This window comes from Cyprinodon tularosa, unplaced genomic scaffold (genome assembly GCF_016077235.1).
Source record: "Cyprinodon tularosa strain WSP-4 unplaced genomic scaffold, ASM1607723v1 ctg508, whole genome shotgun sequence".
NCBI classification, from domain to species: domain Eukaryota; kingdom Metazoa; phylum Chordata; class Actinopteri; order Cyprinodontiformes; family Cyprinodontidae; genus Cyprinodon; species Cyprinodon tularosa.
Window position 1 is genome coordinate 237455 of NW_024039239.1, and position 22108 is coordinate 259562.

General features: G+C 40.8%; 1 protein-coding gene across 1 annotated transcript in view; it reads right to left on the bottom strand.

Moving 5' to 3' along the window:
- myo15b (myosin XVB) overlaps positions 1-17101 on the bottom strand; it is a 98529-nt gene extending 81428 nt beyond the window's left edge. Inside the window, exons 1-14 of the mRNA XM_038303200.1 lie at positions 16985-17101; positions 14532-16565; positions 14273-14443; positions 10696-10760; positions 10553-10616; positions 9047-9156; positions 8858-8932; positions 5796-5889; positions 5613-5716; positions 5441-5504; positions 1145-1258; positions 907-1068; positions 721-834; positions 584-642 (exon numbers count right to left, since the gene is read on the bottom strand). Coding sequence (XP_038159128.1) covers positions 584-642; positions 721-834; positions 907-1068; positions 1145-1258; positions 5441-5504; positions 5613-5716; positions 5796-5889; positions 8858-8932; positions 9047-9156; positions 10553-10616; positions 10696-10760; positions 14273-14443; positions 14532-15998 — 2663 coding nt within the window. The 5' untranslated portion in view covers positions 15999-16565; positions 16985-17101. The remainder of the gene's footprint in view (positions 1-583; positions 643-720; positions 835-906; positions 1069-1144; positions 1259-5440; positions 5505-5612; positions 5717-5795; positions 5890-8857; positions 8933-9046; positions 9157-10552; positions 10617-10695; positions 10761-14272; positions 14444-14531; positions 16566-16984) is intronic.
- Between the last annotated feature and the right edge of the window lie 5007 nt (positions 17102-22108).

Sequence of the window (22108 nt, forward strand, 5' to 3'; positions counted from 1 at the left end):
CTTTTTCACCTGTTTTGCATTTGGCTAGGGTCACTGTTACTACTGTTAGCATGAGGCGCTACCTGGACCCTACAGAGGTTGCACAGGCAGTCCAACTCCTCCAGGATGGCACATCAATACGTGCCATTGCCAGAAGGTTTGCTGTGTCTCACAGCACAATCTCAAGAGCATGGAGGAAATTCCAGGAGACAGACAGTTACTCCAGGAGAGCTGGACAGGGCCGTAGAAGGTCTACAACCCATCAGCAGGACCAGTATCTGCTCCTTTGTGCAAGGAGGAGCAGGAGGAGCACTGCCAGAGCCCTACAAAATGACCTCCAGCAGGCGACTGGTGTGGTCCGTATTGATGCTCCTCTCATAAACTCAGCTATGTAACTTATGAAGGTCAAATTCGTTACTGAATGAGTCCCGTGTTTAGCTGCATGCTTTAATGCAATGCCTTTTTTCCCCCACATACTTAGTTGTGTAAGAAACATTTCTCCTCAAAGTTTTTATTGTACTTATGCACGGCTCATAAGTTTATGAGGCTCCAGGGTAAGCTGCGGGTCTGCCTAGACAGGAAAGGATTCATATTTTGTTGTTACCTTGATTCTATGGCATTTTCCACAGACAGGGGGCAGTAGATCCGATCAAAGGTGGTCTCCTGTAACACACACAAAAAAAAAAATCTCTGCAGATGCTCATCAGTGTAGATCTAATAGATTAGCGAAAAGATACCTACTGTGACTTTGTGGGTAATTACAGTTTGAAGGGCCTCAGGGGAAATCTGCAACAAGGAACCAACCCTTCTGGCCTCCGCCTCACTGAAGATACGAGCCACTTCAAATGACTCACTCTAAAACAGAAACAACAGAGGTATGATACGCATGTCTTATGTCTCCTGACTGCCTCCCTGATGGACAAGTACCTCATAGGAGCTGAAAGAGATGTTACCGAGCTGCAGGATGGAGGAGAGGATGGCCCATATGTGGGAGATTTGATCTGAATGCAGGCCAATAGTCTCCAAACAGTGAAGCAAAATGTGAAAGTCCTGTTTTTCTTGCTTCCCGTTCAAAATGCAGGCACCCCCCTACATGACAACAACAAACATTAAAACTGCTAGAAGAAAAAAATAACAGAGTTTGCATGTTACTGGTTTTATTGACTTGATTTAAGTAGTAATAGGTCTCAGCTCCCTGCAGGAAGAGCTTCTCTTTGTCCCAGTCATTCAAACCTTCCAGCAGTTCATAGAACACATGGTAGTTCCTCTCCTTACTGGCCTGGATAATAAACAGAGTCATTATTCAATTTGGAATAATAATAATGGTCCCATTTCGTTCATTTCATACATACACTGCCTGGCCAAAAAAAAAAGTCGCCACCTGGATTCAACTAAGCAAATAGGTACAAGCCTCCTATTGGATAATTACTGCATGGGCGATTTGTTGGGAGCTGGAGAAATACACCTTTTCTCCAGCAGAGTCCGCCCTGGATCCTCCCTGCTGAGCTGCTCTGCACACCTGCAGCTGATGATCTCATCTGGAGGACCTGGACTACTTAAGCTGCCTTCAGACCTTGCCTCGACGCCGCAGTGTCTTAATCAGTTGGTTAGCACTTAAGCCATAGATCCCTAGTGAACCAAGTCTCCTTTGAGTCCAACCTGGATTCTAACCCTTTTGTCTCTGCTTCCAGGTTTCCTGTTCTTTCTCCTGTGAAGCTCTGGAAGAGCTTAACCTGCCGAGCCAGCCCTCCGAGCCAAACCTGAAGACTCACTCTCTGGATTTCCTAGCAGCTCTGGATACCGAGCTGCAAACACAAGCCAAGGTCAAAACAGCCTTTAGAAGTAAGACGCTGAAACAGCTTAAGGACTCTGCCAACCCAAGCTTTCTCCGGAACCAACAGTTCCGCTCCCAAAGCCTCCTCTACGTTCATCAAGGTACAAACCTGAACACAATCAGTCAAGTCTCAACCAAGCCTTCGCTAACCAAACTGTCTTTCTCACAGACGCCAGTGAACCGGTCCCAGCCCAGAACCATTGCATCAGTCTTTATTATATGTGTGAATTTGCCAATAAACTCTGTTAAACTTTCCATCCGTGTCGTCAGTGTTCTGCATATTGGGCCTCCCTGATACCCATCATGACACGATTATCTTTCAGCTGGCAACAAGTTATTTGACCCCATTTGGTGCAATGACTTGCTTCTCATTTCGTAAACAACCATGTCGAAAAACACATCCCGTGGCCGTGGAAAAGATGTTAGTCTGTTTGAGAAGGGTCAAATCATTGGCATGCATCAGGCAGAGAAAAAATCTAAAGAGATTGCAGAAACTACTAACATTGGGTTAAGAACTGTCCAACGCATTATTAAAAACTGGAAGGATAGTGGGGACCCATCATCTTCAAGGAAGAAATGTGGCCGGAAAAAAATCCTGAATGATGGTGATCGGCGATCACTTAAGCGTGTGGTGAGATCAAATCGAAGAAAAACAACAGTAGAACTCAGGGCTATGTTTAATACTGAAAGTAAGAGCATTTCCACACGCACAATGTGAAGGGAGCTCAAGGGATTGGGACTGAACAGCTGTGTAGCCGTAAGAAAACCGCTAATCAGTGAGGCTAACCGGGAAAAAAAGGCTTCAATTTGCTAGGGGGCATAAAGATTGGACTGTGGAGCAATGGAAGAAGTTCATGTGGTCTGATGAGTCCAGATTTACCCTGTTCCAGAGTGATGGGCCAATCAGGGTAAGAAGAGAGGCAGGTGAAGTGATGCACCCACCATGCCTAGTGCCTACTGTACAAGCCTGTGGGGGCGGTGTTATGATCTGGGGTTTCTGCAGTTGCTCAGGTCTAGGTTCAGCAACAGTATGTGCTCAAAGAATGAGGTCAACTGACTACCTGAATATACTGAATGACCAGGTTATTCCATCAATGGACTTTTTTTTCCCTGATGGCACAGGCATATTCCAAGATGACAATGCCAGGATTCATCGGGCTCAAATTGTGAAAGACTGGTTCAGGGAGCATGACTCATCATTTTCACACATGGATTGGCCACCACAGAGTCCAGACCTCAACCCCATTGAGAATCTTTGGGATGTGCTAGAGAGGGCTTTGCACAGCGGTCAGACTCTACCATCATCAATGCAAGATCTTGGTGAAAAATGAATGCAACGCTGGATGGAAATAAAAATTTTGACATTGCAGAAGCTTATCGAAACAAAGCCACAGCGAATGCACGCCATAATCAAAGCTAAAGGCGGTCCAACAAAGTATTAGAGTGAATGACCTTTTTTGTGGTGGCAACTTTGTTTTTTGGCCAGGCAGTGTATAATTTACAACTAAAAGATTGAAGAGAATCTTTCTTGACATTGACAATGCTCGCGCCTCATTAACCATAATTGACAGGTTAACAAACCCTCCTATCTCTGTGGCTGATAAACTAAAAAAGCTTGCAATGACTTTGCAAAGTTCTTTACAGAGAAAATACAAGGTGTAAAAAAGCAGTCTGTTCAACTCCAGCAGCAATGCTGTCACCAGTTAGAATAAACTCTTTCAAAATGTCCCAATTTTGTCCAATAAACTGTAAAAGTTTAGAAGAAACTGTTCAGCAGCTAAGCTCCTCTTCCTGCTGTCTTGATGTTTTACCCACAAGTTTTATTAAGAAGGTTTTACCTGTTTTAGAGTCGAATTTGTTTCAAATCATAAACTCATCCCTCATGTCAGGTGTTTTCCCCAGAGTCTTAAAAACAGCAATAATCAAAGCATTGATGAAAAACAGAAGCTGGGATAAATGAATCCTGCAAATTACAGGCCCATCTCAAAGCTCCCCTTCATCAGTAAGATTATTGAAAAATTTGTCTCAACAGTTCAATGCCTTCTTATCAATGACCAGCTGGTTTTTTGTCTGCCAGTCAGGTTTCCATAGCAACCACAATGCAGAGACTTCCCTGATTAAGCTATTCAATGATATCCGAAAAAACTCAGACCCTGGAAGAACCAAAGTGCTGGTATTATTCAACTCAGCGCAGCGTTTGATTCTGTTGATCACTTGATTTCATTAGAGTGTCTGGAAAACTAGGTCTGCCTTCTGGTTCAGCACTGGACTGGGTTAAATCCTACCTGAAGGACAGAGACTCACAAGTGTCAGTAGGGAACTTTAAATCAGAGACCCAAAAAAAAAAATCACATGTGGGGTTCCTCAAGGCTGCATTCATGGGCCTCTCCTGTTCAACAACTACATGCTCCCCTTGGCTCAGATTATAGCAAAAAAACAGATTAGTTACCATAACTACGCACACAACTTTACATCCCAATGTCACTAGGTGACTATAAACCCATCAGAGCGTTGTTTAGATGTTAGAACAGATCAATCTGTGGATGCCTCATCATTTTCTACAACTGAATAAAAACCAAACTAAGGTTATAATCCTTGGACCACAGGAGAAGAGAGTTAGCTCTCAGCTTCATCTACTGCAGCCAGAAACCACTGATTTTGGCTGAAATCTTGGTGCCCTGATGGAATCAGACCTGAATCTTCAGAGACTCATAAATGCAGTTACTAAGTCAGCCTTTTATCACCTGAAGAACATATCCAGGATTAAAGGACTAATGTCCAAAAAGGATCTAGAAAAACGCATTCATCCAATTATCTTTAATAGAATTGATCACTGCAGCAGTGTCTTCATAGGTTTCCCTTAAAAGTCCATCAGACAGCTGCAGCTGATCCAAAACGCTGCTGCCTGCGTTCTCACTAGCCTTAAGAAAGTAGAGCACATCAGCCCAGTTCTGAAGTCCTTTCACTGGCTTCCTGTAGCTCAGAGAATAGATTATAAAATCCTTCTGTTAGTCTAGAAATCACTCAATAGATCAGCACCTCAATCCATAACAGACCTTGGCTCAACTTCTCAGACCACTCTGGGAGGGTTTTCTAGTTCCAGCCTTCTCTGTCCACCCAGAACTAGAACCAAACATGGAGAAGCAGCATCTATGCTCCATTGATCTGGAACAAACTCGCAGAAGACTGGAAAAGAGCTGAAAGTTCTTAGAAGTCAAAGTTAAAACCCATTAGTTTAGAGCCTTTGACTGATGGAGTTAAACTGTTAACTGGTTTATTATTAGTTTAAGGATGTGATTCAACTGTTTCATTTGTTTTACTACCTTCTGTTATTCTTCTTCATTTTTCCCTCCATTTTATTCTTAGATTCTTATCAAACACTTATGATTGTCTTTGTACTGAATTGTGAATTTGTACAAAAAAATCTTGCCTTTTTCAGTTGATGAATGTCTTTTACTGATGTTCTTTGTAATCCACATGAATTAGGAGATTTGATGATTAATAGGTTTAACAGACAGTGGACATCTAGAATATACATGCTGTCTCTGTTTTCTTTTAGATTATAAAACCTCTTTTCTTGCCTTTTAAAGGTTGTTTTAACAGAAACTGGGCGTTCAACAAACATACCTGAAAGACAACCCTGGACTTCTCCAGGAGATATTTGGACAGTGAGGTTCCTACAACAGCTCCACTGTCAGCAGTAAGGCCCGACGAAAGAAAAGCTGCAATCAGTTTCACCGTCCATGGAAAGAGATCATGGAGAGGTCTTCCTGAACCGACCAATCACTGCTGGACTTACCTTAGTATGTGGATGTGAAGGTACTTGCCAAAGCGACTTGAGTTGTTGTTCAGAATAGTCTTGGCATTCCCGAAACTTTCAAGGATGGGAAAGACTTCCATAGGCTAATAAAAAAAAGAAACACAATCTGAATAAAATCTAATTAATATTTAATTTGTTTTTTTTTTTTCACTTTTTTATTACCTGTCTTAGACTCTCGTTTCTGTTTCGATACATCAAGCTGAGGTAGTGAACTATTTGCTTGGTAGCTTCAGTCTTCCCAGAACCACTTTGTCCGCTACATCACAAAATATTAAAAACATAAAGGACACAGTTTCCATAAATTAATAGGAAACTTTTAAAATCTTAAACAAATTAAGTATGGACCCCTCGGCATCGAGGGGTCCATGCTAGTATCGGGCGTTCTGGCATTGGAGCATCCGAGCATAGCTCAGTAAATTTAGCTTTTGGCGCTGGACGCCAGAGCATCAACCAATCAGAGAAGCTTTTTGGGCGAGACAAACACTACCTGCAAGCTGTCATCGCTTCTGTACACATTCTGCATATGAAAAATATGGAGTTAAACTCCAAAGGTTATAAAAAATGCAGGAAGAATGGATTGTTATGTAGTAGGAACAGAGAGCAGCTTCGATCATTATTGCTGCACTAAAACATTTTTTATAAATTATAGAGAAACAGTTTATAAATACCCAAACTAACTAGAAATATTAAAACCTGCTGATGAAAAATTTTGGATTGCATATTCTGGTTCTTGCAGTTTTTACCACAAATTTTAAAAACTCTTTCTATTCACTTCCAGACGCTACGAACGGGGCAGGAGGAAATCCATTTATCCCTTTAGTTTTGAAGAAAAATACGCTTTAAACTACCTCATGGGTGTGTATACCTTCAGTCATGTACAAAAAAACTTTTTAATTACTTACCTTTTGATGTTTTTTGAAGCATATGGAGACCTGACCTTAAATAATTTTTTCATAAAAAACTAAAGGGATAAGCGGGACTAGTATACACGTATGCAAATCTGACGTCTTGAGCATGCGTATTGACTGTGGGTATGCTGGTCTGACAGAACACCGGCGGTATACTGGAGGTCTGGCGCTCCCAACAAGAACTGCTTATTTTAGTGCAATCATACTGATGAACTGATGAACAGAGGATGTCTGGAGTTGGACTTTCTCACTTAAAAATGTGTTAAAACAATTTTTCCAACTCATAAAGTCAATAAAGCCAAGCTGATCTCTAGCTTGAAGCTACAGAACAGAGCAGATAAACAACCAGAGCATCAAAGCGTCAAAGCTTCTTGACCACAGTTTGATCCAGCATCCAGATTTCTGCATTTGCACATTTCTGAAAGCAGTATAACGATAGAGCAAGAAATAAATTGGAATGAGTTCCAGGACCAATTAATAGATAGATGGAAGCTGAATCTGCCATCTTCTCCTTCAACCCGTTCCAAAAAGGTTCAACAAGCACAGCCATCAGGATTCAAAAGGCCAAACACAAAACCCGTTCAAAACCAAAGACTCCACCAACCTAGGAGGACGACAGGTGGGTCTTTGACTTGCATTTGTGTTGGGATGTGTTCAGGAGGAAGTGCCTCCATGTTGCCTAGAACATCAGCGCTCCAACTACAGCTTGCTCTGCTGTGCGTCGATGGAAGGACTCCAGGTTGGTGTCAAAAAGTTTTCAGACAAACTGAGCGTATGTCCCATTGCCTCCGATTTAAGCCTGTTTAGTGGTTGCCACGACCAGCATCCCCGAGACTTTACAGTCTTTCAGGTTATGTTGTGTTATTGCGTTCATATTATGTTTTGTTTAGAAAAAAGGATCTGATAAATCTATGAAAATGCATCATTCTCTACATCCCTAAATATTTTCCTAAGCATTAATTAATAAAAAGCAGGTCTTAGAAGCTATCATACTTCTCCTCTCTATGGGTGTTATGTGTTTCGGGCACATTATTATTTCTTTTGTTTATTTCTTTCCCTTGTTGTTTTTTTTTACTTTAGTTGAAGGACCCTTTGTTAAAAATTTGGAGTTTGGATTATTTTTTTTTATATTTAATTCCGTTAATTTGGGGCATTGTGGCCCGCCTATAAATAGGCCGGCGTTCAGAATGTACGAGGCCGCCCCACCCTCTCCTGCTGAGACGCCGCATTTCCTCTCGCTCCTGGGTTCGACCAGTGGTTGCGGGCTGAAACTGAGATTCAAGGCTGCCATGTGGTAATTTTTTTTTTGTTTGCCGATTTTGGCCTGGTGGGATCTTTTCTTTAATGTAGGTTGTTTTTTTTCCCTTTTCTTGTTTTGCTTAGTCGGGCTTCAGCAGAGGCTTTGACGGCCCTGTATAGGGTTGGCCCCTTTGCTGTGCCGTTTTGTTCTTTTTGTTAGTACTTTTCAGAGGGGTTTTTTTTTTTCTTTCTTCAGTTCTTTTTTTTTATGGGGCACGGGATTTGAGGGCCAACTGAACTATCTTTTTTCCCTCTTAGGAAAGATCAGAAAAAGTGAAGAAGTTGAAAATAAAAACTGATTGAACCCTCATCTTCTTTTGTCTCGTGTCCTTAAATATGTTGTGTCTTGTGCGGACGTAACAATGGGCCGCTGTCACACCTTGCCGATTTATCCAGAGTATGCCTGACGTCCCAGAATCGCTGGCATACACTGAACTTTCTATGTATTTTTTTCAATTTTGGACGTATACATAGTGTTCATAACGAGTCCAGAACTTCTGTCCAACGACAGCCGAACTTCTGTATAACGCACGGCAGCGTAATGCCCATGAAGTGATGCACAATCCAGTGCAAGGAAATGATTCTTATTTCAACTGTTGAGTATATTAGCTGCGACATATGAATCAAGATGCTATGATCGAAAAAATTTGATTGACAGATGACCGTTGATATATGATTGGCCGAATTTAGGTGTTCAGGCTGACGTATAACTAACTGGCCTGCAGAAGATAACGAAAAAAAACAGATTTCAAAACTGGATATTTTTTTTAATCGAAATTTTGTAATTTTTGGGACAATATGGTCTGATAAAGAGTACATTTATATACACGTTTAACTCAAAATGATTGGACATTTAAATATGATTTCTCCACGACTTTAAATTGTCAAGGTGTGACAGGGGATTAAGTTGAACTTACAAAATAAAAATATAATTGATCATAAAAGTAAGCAAAATGTGAGTAAAATACAAGTTGAAAGGCAGTACTGAAAATAGTAAAAATGTGTTTATGATAGTACCTTACAATGATGCACTGCTCCTGTGCAGAGGACTGGGACAGTCGGAAGGCTGAGTCAGCTATGGCGTACACATGGCTAAGGCACAGAAACATAATGTCTGAATCAGCAGTAACTAAAGAAAACAAGTTAATATGTTATTTATAAAAACAGAGATATTAAATGTGTTAAACAAAAATTAGAGAGACTTACGGTGGGTTTTTATGCAGCTCCTGCCCCTCATATTTATGCCTCATTTCCTCAGAGAAGATGTCAAGAGACTTGAATGGGTTGATGGACAGTAGGATGTTTCCAATGTAGGTCTGGGATAAAATTAAAAGTTTGCTTATTAACACCGACCTAACACAGATATTATCTGCTTTACTTGGTAAACGTTACCTCTCCTAGAATATAAAAGCATGAAGAAGATCCATTTCTTTTTTCATTTTATGTTTTAAATAGGAATGAAACAATTGATCTGACTAATCTTGATTAATTGATTATTGAAATAATCATCAACTAATTTAGTAATTGATTAATCATTAACATTACATTACATTAATAGACACTGTAAAACATGTCTTTAGCTGACAGAGCAACCCACTTAGAGCAGCAATTACATCAAATTTGTAAGGAAAATATATAAACAGTTTGCATTTAAGATAAAAACAAAGAATTTTGTCTGTTTTTCTGCTCTATCAAGAACTCCTTAGGTGGTGAGTTTCACCTCGTTTAATTTAATATAAAATCTTCTTTAAGGAACCTTTGGCTATCCGATTATTAATCGTTTTATGGGAAAAATAATCAACAGATTAATCGATTTGCAAGATAATCGTTAGTTGCAGCCCTAGTTTTAAATAACTACTCATTCTGTATGTCTGTTCACTTTCTTTGTCAGTTTCTATGTTGAAAGCTAAAATGACCTGTGATGACCTTTGTTTTCCCCCTACTTGAAAATTCTCTGACAGCAGCTATACTGCTTTGGGAGAAACATCCTGAAAGAGTGCAGCTTAGAAACAGCTTAAAAGAATCAGAGCGATTAATTTGTTCCACCAACTTTGGTGTGGGTATGCTGGTCAGACATATTGACACTACTTTTTATTAAACAGCATCATTCTAACAGCATTATTTAAATGTGCCTTTCAAGGCAAAGGTGACGGCTGCCAGTTTATCTCCTCCCGGCCAGTAAGTGGCGCACTCGCACCAGTTGTGCCAGTTGCCAGTCCTGCTGATGCAAACCAAACCAAATATTTAACCTTGTTGGAAACTTGCTACTTTAGATCATCAACAAGGCTCAAAAACTTGACGGACATTCAAACCTGAGCTCCGTCTCATGTGACCCAAACTTACTGTTCCTATTGGAGCAGAATCCTTTAATAAAGACATTGGCACCGTAAACTAAAAGTAAATATTTACATTATTTTGGATGTGCCAGATTTTCTTAAACATTTTTTCTCTTTGGTAAAAGGTATACTTTTATTCTGCACCACTCTCGATGTTTTGTGAACCTATTATTTCTGCAAAATTAATCGTTTTGATTTATCAAAATTAATTGTTTTGATAAAAAGTTGTAGATTGATCTTCCAACAAATTTTAAGCATCCAAAAAGGAAAAAGAATTTGAATTAGAAGCTAGTTTCGATCACTAAAAGCAAAATCTGATGTTTCAAATGACTTTTAATTTGTTATTTTCAATCATTAAGATAATACTGAAACGTACATAAATACACCCACGGTCAAACCTCTTCTTCAGATTCAATAGGACAGAGCTCTCAGACACGTCTCTAAAAACATGAAATATAAAAGTTTCATTTAGAGTGCCATGTTGATATAAAGCAAGTTTGTTCTGATGTATGAACTTACTCCAGGCGTGAAAGATCCTCCACCTCATCCAGCTCTACTGGCCCTTCATTCCCAGGCATTACAACCTAAAGTTGACAAAGTTATAGTTTATATCATTACCTGATACACCAATCTACAGCAACTCTAAGTTCTGATGAAGTTCCTCTAGAAACCTTTATTCTGAACATCAAGGGGAAATATCATTCCTATTCCTTCTAATAAATCAATCAATCAATACATCCATCTATCTATAATGTAATTTTTACTTCGACTGTAGAGACCAAGAATGTCATTGCTATCTCTACGATTCAGGACATTCACTCACACACCCATCGACTTACAGTAGCAGCCATTAAAACTCTGACTCCGCCCTTTAACTCTATTACAGGGTCTGACCAGGAGATGGTGCTTCTCTTTAGATCTTAATGTCCACAAGGACCAGCCAAGGGCCAGCCATGGACCAGCCAAGGGCCAGCCAGGGTCCAGCCATGGACCAGCCAAGGGCCAGCCATGGTCCAGCCATGGACCAGCCAAGGGCCAGCCATGGTCCAGCCATGGACCAGCCAAGGACCAGCCAGGGTCCAGCCAAGGGCCAGCCATGGACCAGCCAAGGACCAGCCAGGGTCCAGCCATGGACCAGCCAAGGACCAGCCAAGGACCAGCCAGGGTCCAGCCAAGGGCCAGCCATGGACCAGCCAAGGGCCAGCCAAGAACCAGCCATGGACCAGCCAAGGGCCAGCTGAGGGCCAGCCAGGGTCCAGTCATGGACCAGCCATGGACCAGCCAAGGGCCAGCCAAGGTCCAGTCATGGACCAGCCATGGACCAGCCAAGGGCCAGCCAAGGTCCAGTCATGGACCAGCCATGGACCAGCCAAGGGCCAGCTAAGGGCCAGCCAGGGTCCAGTCATGGACCAGCCATGGACCAGCCAAGGGCCAGCCAAGGTCCAGTCATGGACCAGCCATGGACCAGCCAAGGGCCAGCCAAGGTCCAGTCATGGACCAGCCATGGACCAGCCAAGGGCCAGCTAAGGGCCAGCCAGGGTCCAGCCATGGACCAGCCATGGACCAGCCAAGGGCCAGCTGAGGGCCAGCCAGGGTCCAGTCATGGACCAGCCAAGGTCCAGTCATGGACCAGCCATGGACCAGCCAAGGGCCAGCCAGGGTCCAGCCAAGGGACAGCCATGGACCAGCCAAGGGCCAGCTAAGGGCCAGCCAAGAACCAGCCAATGGCCAGCCATGGACCAGCCAAGGGCCAGTCAGGGTCCAGCCAAGGGCCAGCCATGGACCAGCCAAGGGCCAGCTAAGGGCCAGCCAAGAAGCAGCCAAGGGCCAGCCACGGACCAGCCAAAAACCAGCCAAGGAAAGTGGGGACATTTTGAATGGCTACTAATGTAGCAGTAACAGTGTTAAGTTGATGAGCCAAACTTTTGACACTTATTTTTTAATTATTATTTATCATTTCTACTGGGCGGGGCTAACTAGCTTAGCCACAATAGGCTAATTCTTCATTTAACGAAGAACAATCTGTCCTGAAACCACAATCCGTCCTGCACATGCGCGAACAGAATAATAAGATCTTGATCGCTGAAAAACTGCGTACTAACAGTACTAAAAAGAAACACTTATTTATATACTTAAAACATCAAAGAATGTTAAACTACATTGTATAGAAAATCTTTAACACTTTTCTGGAAGAAATTGATACGTTTAACATTCTCTCCATTATATTGCGTGATGTCATAATCAGACATGCTCAGAGTAGTCACAGTAACGTTCAAAAAGCTATTTAAGTGTATCGCTTTTTATTGTTTTTAGAATATGCAATACACAAATACAAATATATTCAAAAGGAACCCCCTGCCAGAAAAAGACAAAAAAATTAAAAAGTAAGAAAAATTGAGTATTGCCAACACCGGAAGTTATTCTGTTCGCGCATGCACAGGATGGATCGTGCTTTCAGAACGCATCGATATTGACAACCCTCTCTGCACATCTACAGTCATACCTAAGTTGTTATTGTAAATATACACAGAAAGTCTTTATTTACCAACAAACTGAGCAAAAACAAAGAGTAAAACACAAAAGTAAGAAATAAGATGGCAGCAGAGTGTGGTAATCTTCCAGAAAAACTTTGCATGCAAATAGAGTGACCTACTGGATTTAGATATAAGAAATGTCAAATAACATAACTATGCACCTTTAAAGGTATCAGAAAGAAATCATAGGGAAATTTATAAGGGGTCAGTGATTTGGGAATGGCAATGATAGACATTAAGCCCTGGACTACACAAACACTGGAGAGGTTCAAATTGATTTGCTCTGTTCTTATCAACATATCAACGTTTCATTTTTTATCTTCAGTGGGAATATGATTATGTTGAAAATGTGTGATTCTATATTCTCATGTAAAACAGCTGTAAAAGGTAATAGAATAGGTGATGAAACCTAAGAAAACTCTTTAAAATTGTTTTTTTTTTCTTTAAATATTTTGTAACATTGTCTTTTAGTTTCCTGACCAGAATCTGGCACTATCTCAGGGGACATGACATTTAAAAGTTTGCGAACCCCTGTTCTAGCACATTCTGTACTCCAGTGACATGCACAGACTTTATATAGGATGGGGGCGGAAAAAAAAACAGGGCACATGTAGTGCATGTTTGTCACTATAATGGGCACATTAGCATTCGTCCTGGCTCCTGAGAGGGCACTTTAACACATGCTTTGGAACTTGGGAGGCACTTAAGCACATCTTTTGGCTCTCAAGGGGGGTACTTTAGCAATAATTTTGGTTTCCAAGGGGGCACAGTTAGTGCACCTTTTGACTACCAAGGGGGGTCTTTGGGAAGCGCTTTGGCTCCTATGAGGACACTTTAGGGGAGTGTTAGCATAGTGGGTTAGAGTAGTGCGCTTGTGCTCTGAAAAGGTTGCAAGTACCCGGTTCGATCCACACAGCCTCTACTCTGTGTCTCTGAGCAACACCCTTAACCCCACACTGCTCCTCAAGGTTAAATACAGTGTGAGATCAATAAAGTTCAATTATTTGAGCGGCTGGCTAGCTCAAGTGGTAAATCACTTTAGAAACAGGAGGCAAAGCTGGTGGGAAAGAGCTGCCTGTGTGGGTCCTTAGGCAACACCCTTCATGCCACGGAGTGTCGGCCTAGTGGTTAGGGCATTGCACTTGAATCCTGAGGTTCTGAGTTTGAGCCCCACTCCCACAGGCTGCCATACGAACCCCCAGGAACCACACAATGGCAGCCCACTGCTCCCTAAGAGGGTGGGTTAAATGCAGAGAGTTAATTTTGTTGCTCTGTACTTGTGACAGTGGAATGACAAGAAAATGCTGGAAAAACTTCAGCAAGCATTGTGTCTCCCAAGAGGGAACTTCAGTGCTGTCAAGGGGGAACTTCAGCATGCACTTTGGCTCCTAACCTTTGCATATGTTTTGGTTCTCAAGGGGGCACTTACGCTTTTGTTCCCCCAACAACTGAGCCATGAGTAGGGGCAACTGCTCCCAACCGCTGTACACAAGACATTACACAACACCCCTTCTTCAAACAATAAGTTATATAGAAAGGATGCAAAGACATGCAAACAATACTTGTGTGCTATTTAGCCGAGTCTCAAGCATCTTTTGAGTTGGATCCTTTGATTCCCAGGGTCCCCTGGTACTGTGAGTGATGGCGTGGCTGTCATCGTAGACCGTCCATCTTGTTAGCTTTTCTACTGTCTGATGGGGAAGCAAATTCTCTGCCCGAAGCCAGGTCTGCAGCTCCAAAAGAATTTATTAAGGCTATCTGTTTTTGTAGCATCAAGTAATCAGAACAAATAATTACATATTTAAATAAACAGATACATACCTGAGGGTCTCCAGTCATCTGGTAGTTTCCCGTCCAATGAAACTCTGGTTGAGTGATGGTAGTCAAACCATTGCCACCCATCAACAGGGCTACTTCCCTGTCTGCTTCTTCTTCATACAATCCAGGAACGCCTGATACTGCTAAGCTTGTGTCTTCATTTGCAAAGCTTTGAGATATCTGTGTCTGTTTTGCTACCTCTGCTTCCACACGTACACCCTTTGGTCTTCCTAGCCCGGTGCCTAGCAATCCCACCGGCATTTTGATCTGGGAGGGTTTTAGGTTTTCTCTTGCAGCTTGCAGCACACTGACTCCATCTTGGTGTTTTGATCTGGTTCCACTGGTACCTCTGTTTTTTGTGGAGTCGTCATGGAATGTCCTTACACTCTGGTCTACATCTTCATCTGATCGTAACTTTTCCAGCAATGGGTTTCTTCCAGACTTCAGGAGACTCAGGTCTGGTTTGGAAGGAAGTACAAGTTTAGCTCCTGGTTTTGGAGGTCTAGCCTTGGGTGTGGAGTCTCCTGCTGGTGAATCTGATGCATAAGAAACAGGCTGTTGTGCCTCGGTTGTCTTTGCCTTTGCTAGTTTCTTCACTCTAGGAAGTACAACCGCGTATTTAGCATCAAGTTCTTTGTTACTGTCCGTTAACGTGTCTTCTGTTGCCTCCTCATCCTGGGGATTTGCTGTGTCTTTTTGATCTAATAAACTTTGCTTTTGTTTCCGAGCTAAACTCGTTTTACAAGCAACCCTCATCGTCATCCTGTGGCTGACAACATGGCCTCCAGATCTCCTGCTACTCTGTTTTTGTTTAATAGTTCGAAGCCAGTGGGTTATACCAACTGCTTTAGTCAGAGAAGAAATCCTCTTCCTGAAGTTTGGTTTTTGTGTCATTTTCTTTTGAATCCAGTCATTCATCCTGAAAAAAGGGGACGCTCTTTTTTTCGGGTGTATCAATCGTAATCCTTCGCTTGCGTCAATCTCTGAGGTTCCTCCATCAGGATTAGCTACTGCCTGTCCGAGTGATGGCAGTTTGGTTTTACCAAAAAGCAACCTCTGCGCCCTACCTTTGACAAGTTTTTCATCATCCTGCTGCTCCGGAGTGGCTATGTTGTCTTTGTTCTTAGCTTCATCGGGTAATACTTGACTTTGTTCTTCAAAACATTTTTTCGTCTTTGGTTTAACGTTCTCTTGTTCTTGATCTGAGTCATTTTCTACAGAAGGGTCTGTCTCGTTGACTGACGGTGTTGGTTCCTCATCACTTGGGGCATCTGGGGTACTGATGGAAATGTCCTGCAAAGGTTTGACTTCCTCTTTTAAGAAACGAGTCTTACTTTTTTTGACATTCTTGGTTCTTTTTTCTTTCTTTGCCTTTTGTTTGGTTTCTTTCTCAACTTTCTGTTTAGGTTCTTTTCTCCTTCGGTTTTGAACCCTTTCAACCTCCTTATTTGCCTTTGCTTTTTTAAACATTTTGAATTTTGCCTCATTAGGAGGTTTAGGTAGAGGATAACAAAAGTCTAGTTTTAGCTCCACTTAAGTCACATCATTGATTGCCTGACCCTCCTTCCTTGTTTTGTTTTTTCGTAATAGTTGAAAAGACAGATCTATTTCTGACTAGGTTTGCTCCCCCTTTGTCTCATTCAGCTACACTTTGAGTGTCCAGTCTCTCAGTCCTCTCTTGATTCTCTTCAGTTGCTGCTCAATCCTCATTATTCGGGTGTTCCTCAATTACTTTCAAGCCAATGTATTGCAATGTGTGCAATGCCTTCAATGGAGGTTTGCAATTGTTTTTAATCCCCCTTTCATATAGACATAATGATCTAAGGTTCAAACTCTTTTTCTCATAGTTGTTAGTTTCTTTTTTCCCATTTAGATTTGTTGCTCTCACTCTTTGCCACTCTTCCCAGTTTAAAAGTTGGTGAATACCAGCTTCTTCTTTGGGGGTTTTCTGAAAAGCCCCCGTTCTGCTTTATAGCTCGTCTTCAATCTTGAGTTCTCATAATTGGTGGCAAAGCTTTTATTCAGTAGTTAAGCTATCTAGAGAGATGAAAATAAAAATAAACTACAATTAAAACATGAAGTTTCTATTTAAAAAAGAAGACCTTAGAATCTTTGAAAATAAATCAATATTAGAATAACCTTAGAAAAGTTAGTGAAATGCAACAGTTAGAGTTAAACCAAGTCCTTCAGTTTCACTTTTATTGTTGAAAAACATTTGACTACATTTTCTGTTATAACCTCAACTTAGATGCTGTGATACATCTGCCTAAAGAAAAACTCAAAACAAAACGAACATTTTCAAAAAGATGATTAATCTATGCATAAAGTTAAATGTCAGGAAAAGAAAAATAAATAAATCGTATTAATTAATTGCTCCTACATTACAGTAAAAATGTTTTCTGATTGGTTAAATGCTTCTCTGGCCGAGGAACTCGCTTTAGATTAATAGAGCTTACCAAGGTGAAATCCAACAGAAGCTTGGAGGCAGCAAAGCACTCCGGCTTTCCTTCAAATCTACTGTGAAAATATCCAATATGCAGCAACTTTTAGTGAAGCTTAGGCGCTTCAATATTTCACTCATAGAGTCAGCAAAAGCCGATGTTTGCATAGGAAAACCTGTGAGCTGCTTTGCACTGAAGCAAACAAAGTGGCTTCTAAATTATTAAACTCCATCAGCCCGGCCCCCCGCTGTTCATATAACCAGCTGCTGAATGCTTGAGGAAAGGCGAGAGGTGCTGTTGTAGAAAACAACAATATGTGATGAAAGAGAAGACACAAAGACAAAGACACTGCCGACAGAATGAGCACCAATTATCCTCAGTACCTGACCTCTTTATAACACATCAACCACCTAACCCTGACCGTATGAATTATTAAACCTTCCGTAAACTTGTGGGGAGTTTTGCCTAAAATTTTTCCTAAAGTTACATTTAAAAGTGTATGGGGTAAGATAACAGATGATAGAAACGTTTGCATAGGTGTTTAAATTTGTAAATATTAGTTAGTGTTGTAATCAAGACCTCACCAACGACCAGGAGTACCAAGACAGGTCAAAATCTAGACAAGGCCAAGACCTTTAGGGGTCAAGACCAAGAAATTAAGTGGTCTCGGTTCTGCTTGGTCTTGGTTGGTGTGTTCTTCACCACAACAATAATTTAAGACAATAAATGTAATCAAATTAAATATTTGCAGTTGTTTCTTATTAATACAAGTTCAAAAGTTCAAACTCTGCAGAAATTCAAGAATGATTTACGATTTATGAGTAAAAACAACAAGTTTACGTGTAAAAATCTACAACCCAGATAAGGTAGTTTTAATACTTATCAGTTTGAGGTAGTAACAGTCTTAAAAGCAGCTCACCAACCATCAGTATATAAAACAAGAGAAAGAAGATGGGAAAAAAATTGATCATGTTTAAATCTTAGCTGAAATTGGTTTTTTATGGTACATGCAATATAATGTTCAATCAACGGTTCAGTTTTCATCTTTTCCCTTTTAATATACAGATTCATATATAAAAGGTGTGCAGAGTTATAACGTGTAATTTATAACTTTTATTTATAACATCTAAACTTGTATTGTAACAGATGAAATGTCTGATATTGTATTAGTTGTGAAGGACTGTTTTTTAAATTACTTATGACTTACAACATAGCCCCTTTGAAAAAGAAAAACGTTAAAAATAGAAAGCTGGCTCCTTGGTTTAATGCAGATCTGTGCATTCTGAAGTAAAATGCCAGAAAACTGGAGAGAAAATGGTGCTCTACATGCCTATTGGAATCCTACCTACCCTGGAAAAGTAGTTGCCAAACAAGTGTGCAATCACTTCCACCATAATGAACTTTTTGAAGAGTTTCAGTCTGGCTTTAGAGCTCATCATAGCACTGAAACAGCTCTGGTGAAAGTCACTAATGATATTCTCATGGCCTCAGATAATGGACTTGTATCTGTGCTCGTCCTGTTGGATCTCAGTGCTGCATTTGATACAGTTGATCATAATATTCTTTTAGAAAGACTTGAATATTTTGTTGGAATTAAAGGAACAGCACTAGACTGGTTTAAATCTTATTTATCTGATCAATTTCAGTTTGTTCACGTTAATGATAGATCTTCAACACGCTCAAAGGTTACCTGTGGAGTACCACAGGGATCAGTGCTGGGACCAATTCTCTTTACTTTATAATTGCTCCCAATCGGTAGAGTTAATAGACAGCATGGGATTCATTTCCACTGTTATGCTGATGATACCCAGCTATATCTGTCTATAAATCCAGATGAAGCTAACCCATTACATAGATTACAGGCATGTATTGAAGACATAAAAACCTGGATGACTCTTAACTTTCTGCTTCTGAATGCAGACAAAACAGAAGTTATAGTCTTTGAAAAATAAGCTGATTAGTCAGTCACTTCATTTGGATGGGATTAAACTGATTTCAGATAATAAATTAAAAAATCTTGGTGTTGTTTTTGATCAGGACCTGTCATTTAAATCCCATATCAAAGAGGTTTCTAGAATTTCCTTCTTTCATCTGAGGAATATTGCAAAAATTAGAAATCTCCTGTCCAGGGGTGATGCTGAGAAACTAGTCCATGCATTTGTTACTTCAAGGCTGGACTATTGTAATTCTTTACTATCAGGAAGTCCACAAACTGTAGTTAAAAGCCTTCAGCTGATCCAAAATGCTGCAGCCAGAGTTCTGATGAAAATTAAAAAGAGAGATCATATCTCTCCTATCCTGGCTTCTCTTCATTGGCTTCCTGTTAAATCCAGAATAGAATTTAAAATCCTCCTTCTCACATATAAAGCCTTAAATGGCCAAGCTCCATCTTATATCAGAGATCTGATTGTTCCTTATGTTCCTAACAGAGCACTTCGCTCTCAATCTGCAGGTTTACTAGTGGTTCCTAGAATTTCTAAAAGTAGAATGGGAGGCAGATCTTTTAGTTATCAGGCTCCTCTCCTGTGGAACCAACTACCAGTTTTAGTCCGTGAGGCAGACACCCTGTCTACTTTTAAGGCTAGGCTTAAAACTTTCCTTTTTGATAAAGCTTATAGTTAGAGTGGCTCAGGTTATCCTGAGCTATCTCTATAGTTACGCTGCTATAGGCTTAGACTGCTGGAGGACATGAGGACCCCTTTTCATCATTCTGCTTCATTCTATCTCTATTCTCCCACTCTGCAGAATCTATTAGTTCAATCTCTAACGTTCTGCTCTCTCTGCTTTTTCTCATAGTAGCTTCATCTGGTCTGTTCCTGTTTGGCTGTGACTCCATCCTGGAGAGAAATATCAGCTGTGCTGCTGCCATGAACACCTTTGTTTATAGATGTTGGAGCTGTGCCTGTTTTCCAGTGTACTCCTGTTTCTCTGACTGTGACTAACTGGATGTGCTCTCTTCATCCTCTGACATGGGAGCTGGCTCAGAGCTTGTCTGCCTGGCTGTGTGTTTCCTGGATGGGGCCGCCTGTGGAGCTGGTTGACAGTTGCCTTTTGTATCTATGCTTCTTTTTCTATGTCTGCTTCTGTCTCCTTGAACCCCAGTCGGCCTCAGCAGATGGCCGCTCACACTGAGCCTGGTTCTGCTGGAGGTTTCTTCCTGTTAAAAGGGAGTTTTTCCTCTCCACTGTCGCTACAAGCATGCTTAGTGTGAGGGATAACTGAAGAGTCAATGAGTCGATTCATTCAGCTGGTTTTCCTTAGAAAACTTTGAATCAATTTGATGTTGTGAAGTTGATAATGAATGATCTGGTTGAATTGCAAAGTGCCTTGAGATGATGTGTTGTGAATTGAATTTATAAATTCAGACAACTATGCATATATTTTTATTGACTTTAATCTAATCCCATATAGTAGTGTTTACTTATTCTTATGGGAACATACGAGGGATTTTTCCCAGAAGTTTATACAAAGGTTTGATATGTAGATAACATTCAGTAATGGTTACTAGAAGGGAACATTTTAAATCAAATGCTTAATAAGATTAATCAGGAACAAATGGTTTTGTTTTTCCTTAATTTAACAGATAGCTAAGTTAATGTAAACAGATTGAAATATGTAGCCTATCAGCAGGCCTCATCACACATACTCCAGAGTAAAAGTTTAAAAACTGATCACAGGTCAGTGTTTGACGGTAACAATGAGCAGAAACTCAAATCTGAGCTGATTTAGGTATGGATAAGGTAGAATAAAGTTAAACTGCTGGAAAATGTTTGATGTCAATGTTTTTTAATTCTAATGAGCACATTTTCAAGGCATATTTATTGCAGATTCCCAAATATCTGGTTAGAATGAAAGAGCATTGTTGCTAATAGATTCTGTTTTTGCTCTATGAAAGCGACAAACTACAAAAAAAAAAAAAAAAAAAAAAACAGATTGAAAACTTTCAAATTTGAGAATGTCTTTTTTTTGGTAAAGGAGGATCGTTATAATTATTTTAGCTGCAGAGGAAGGAATAGTACCAGGCTGGCTGTTTGCAGGTTTAATCGCCAGAGCTAAATGTTCATTCTTCGCAGTGCAGAGGGATCCCTGTTGTCTTAGATGCCATCAAGATGTTAGGCTTTAATTAAATTGTACCATGCTCTGAGTATTCTGGACACTTTTCCAACAGACTTTGAAATGTGGATATGCAAAAAGAAAAAATATTTATAGCGATATCCAGTGGATTTAGAACCGTTACTTCCAGTCAAACATTTTCATAAATTTTTTGAGGACAGATTGGCGTCCCTCGGTGGGCCCAGTCGCTGACACCCCAGTCTTAGATCGCACTCACCATTAAATATATCAAGTAGTAGACAGAGGATTATGGAGCGCAATTCCATAAGAAAGCCATTTGTTTTAAACCGTAATTAACCCATCAAGGATGAATTCAAAGTTCAGTTTCAGTCCGGCAGAATTTCACTTCCAGGAAGTGGAGGAGGTGATTTCCTCCTCCCCAAAGTTCTTTCAAGTCTAAAGAGAACATCTTGCCTGGATAACATAACTGTTTTATTCTAAATAAAGGGGCAGCTGAAGTTGTTTGACTAAACTTTTCTAGTATTAAGATTATCAGAGGTAATACTAGCTTAACTCCTCCTGGCCAGCTAAAGGCCCAGTCGCCCACTTTGCTTCTGCATGTTCAGCCAGGTCCCCTCATGCTAACTATGGGTTAGCAAAAGTATACAACCATCCATCTATTTTCTGACACACTTTATCCCTACTGTGGTTGCGAGGGTTGCTGGTGCCTATCTCCAGCTGTCAACAGGCGAGAGGCGAGGTCCGCCCTGGACAGGTCTCCAGTCCATCACAGGGAAACAGAGACAAACAGGACAAACAACCATTCACACATACACACACACACACACACACACACACACACACACACACACACCCCTAAGGAGAATTTAGAGAAGCCAATTAACCTAACGGTCATGACTGTGGAAGCCGAAGTACCCAAAGAAAACCCACGCATGCTCAGGGAGAACATGCAAACTCCATGCAAAACAACCATAGGCTGGGTCTCAAACCTACAACATTCTTGCTGCAAGGCAGCAGTGCTACCCACTGCCCCACCGAGCAGTCTCAGCAAACTGGATTAATATG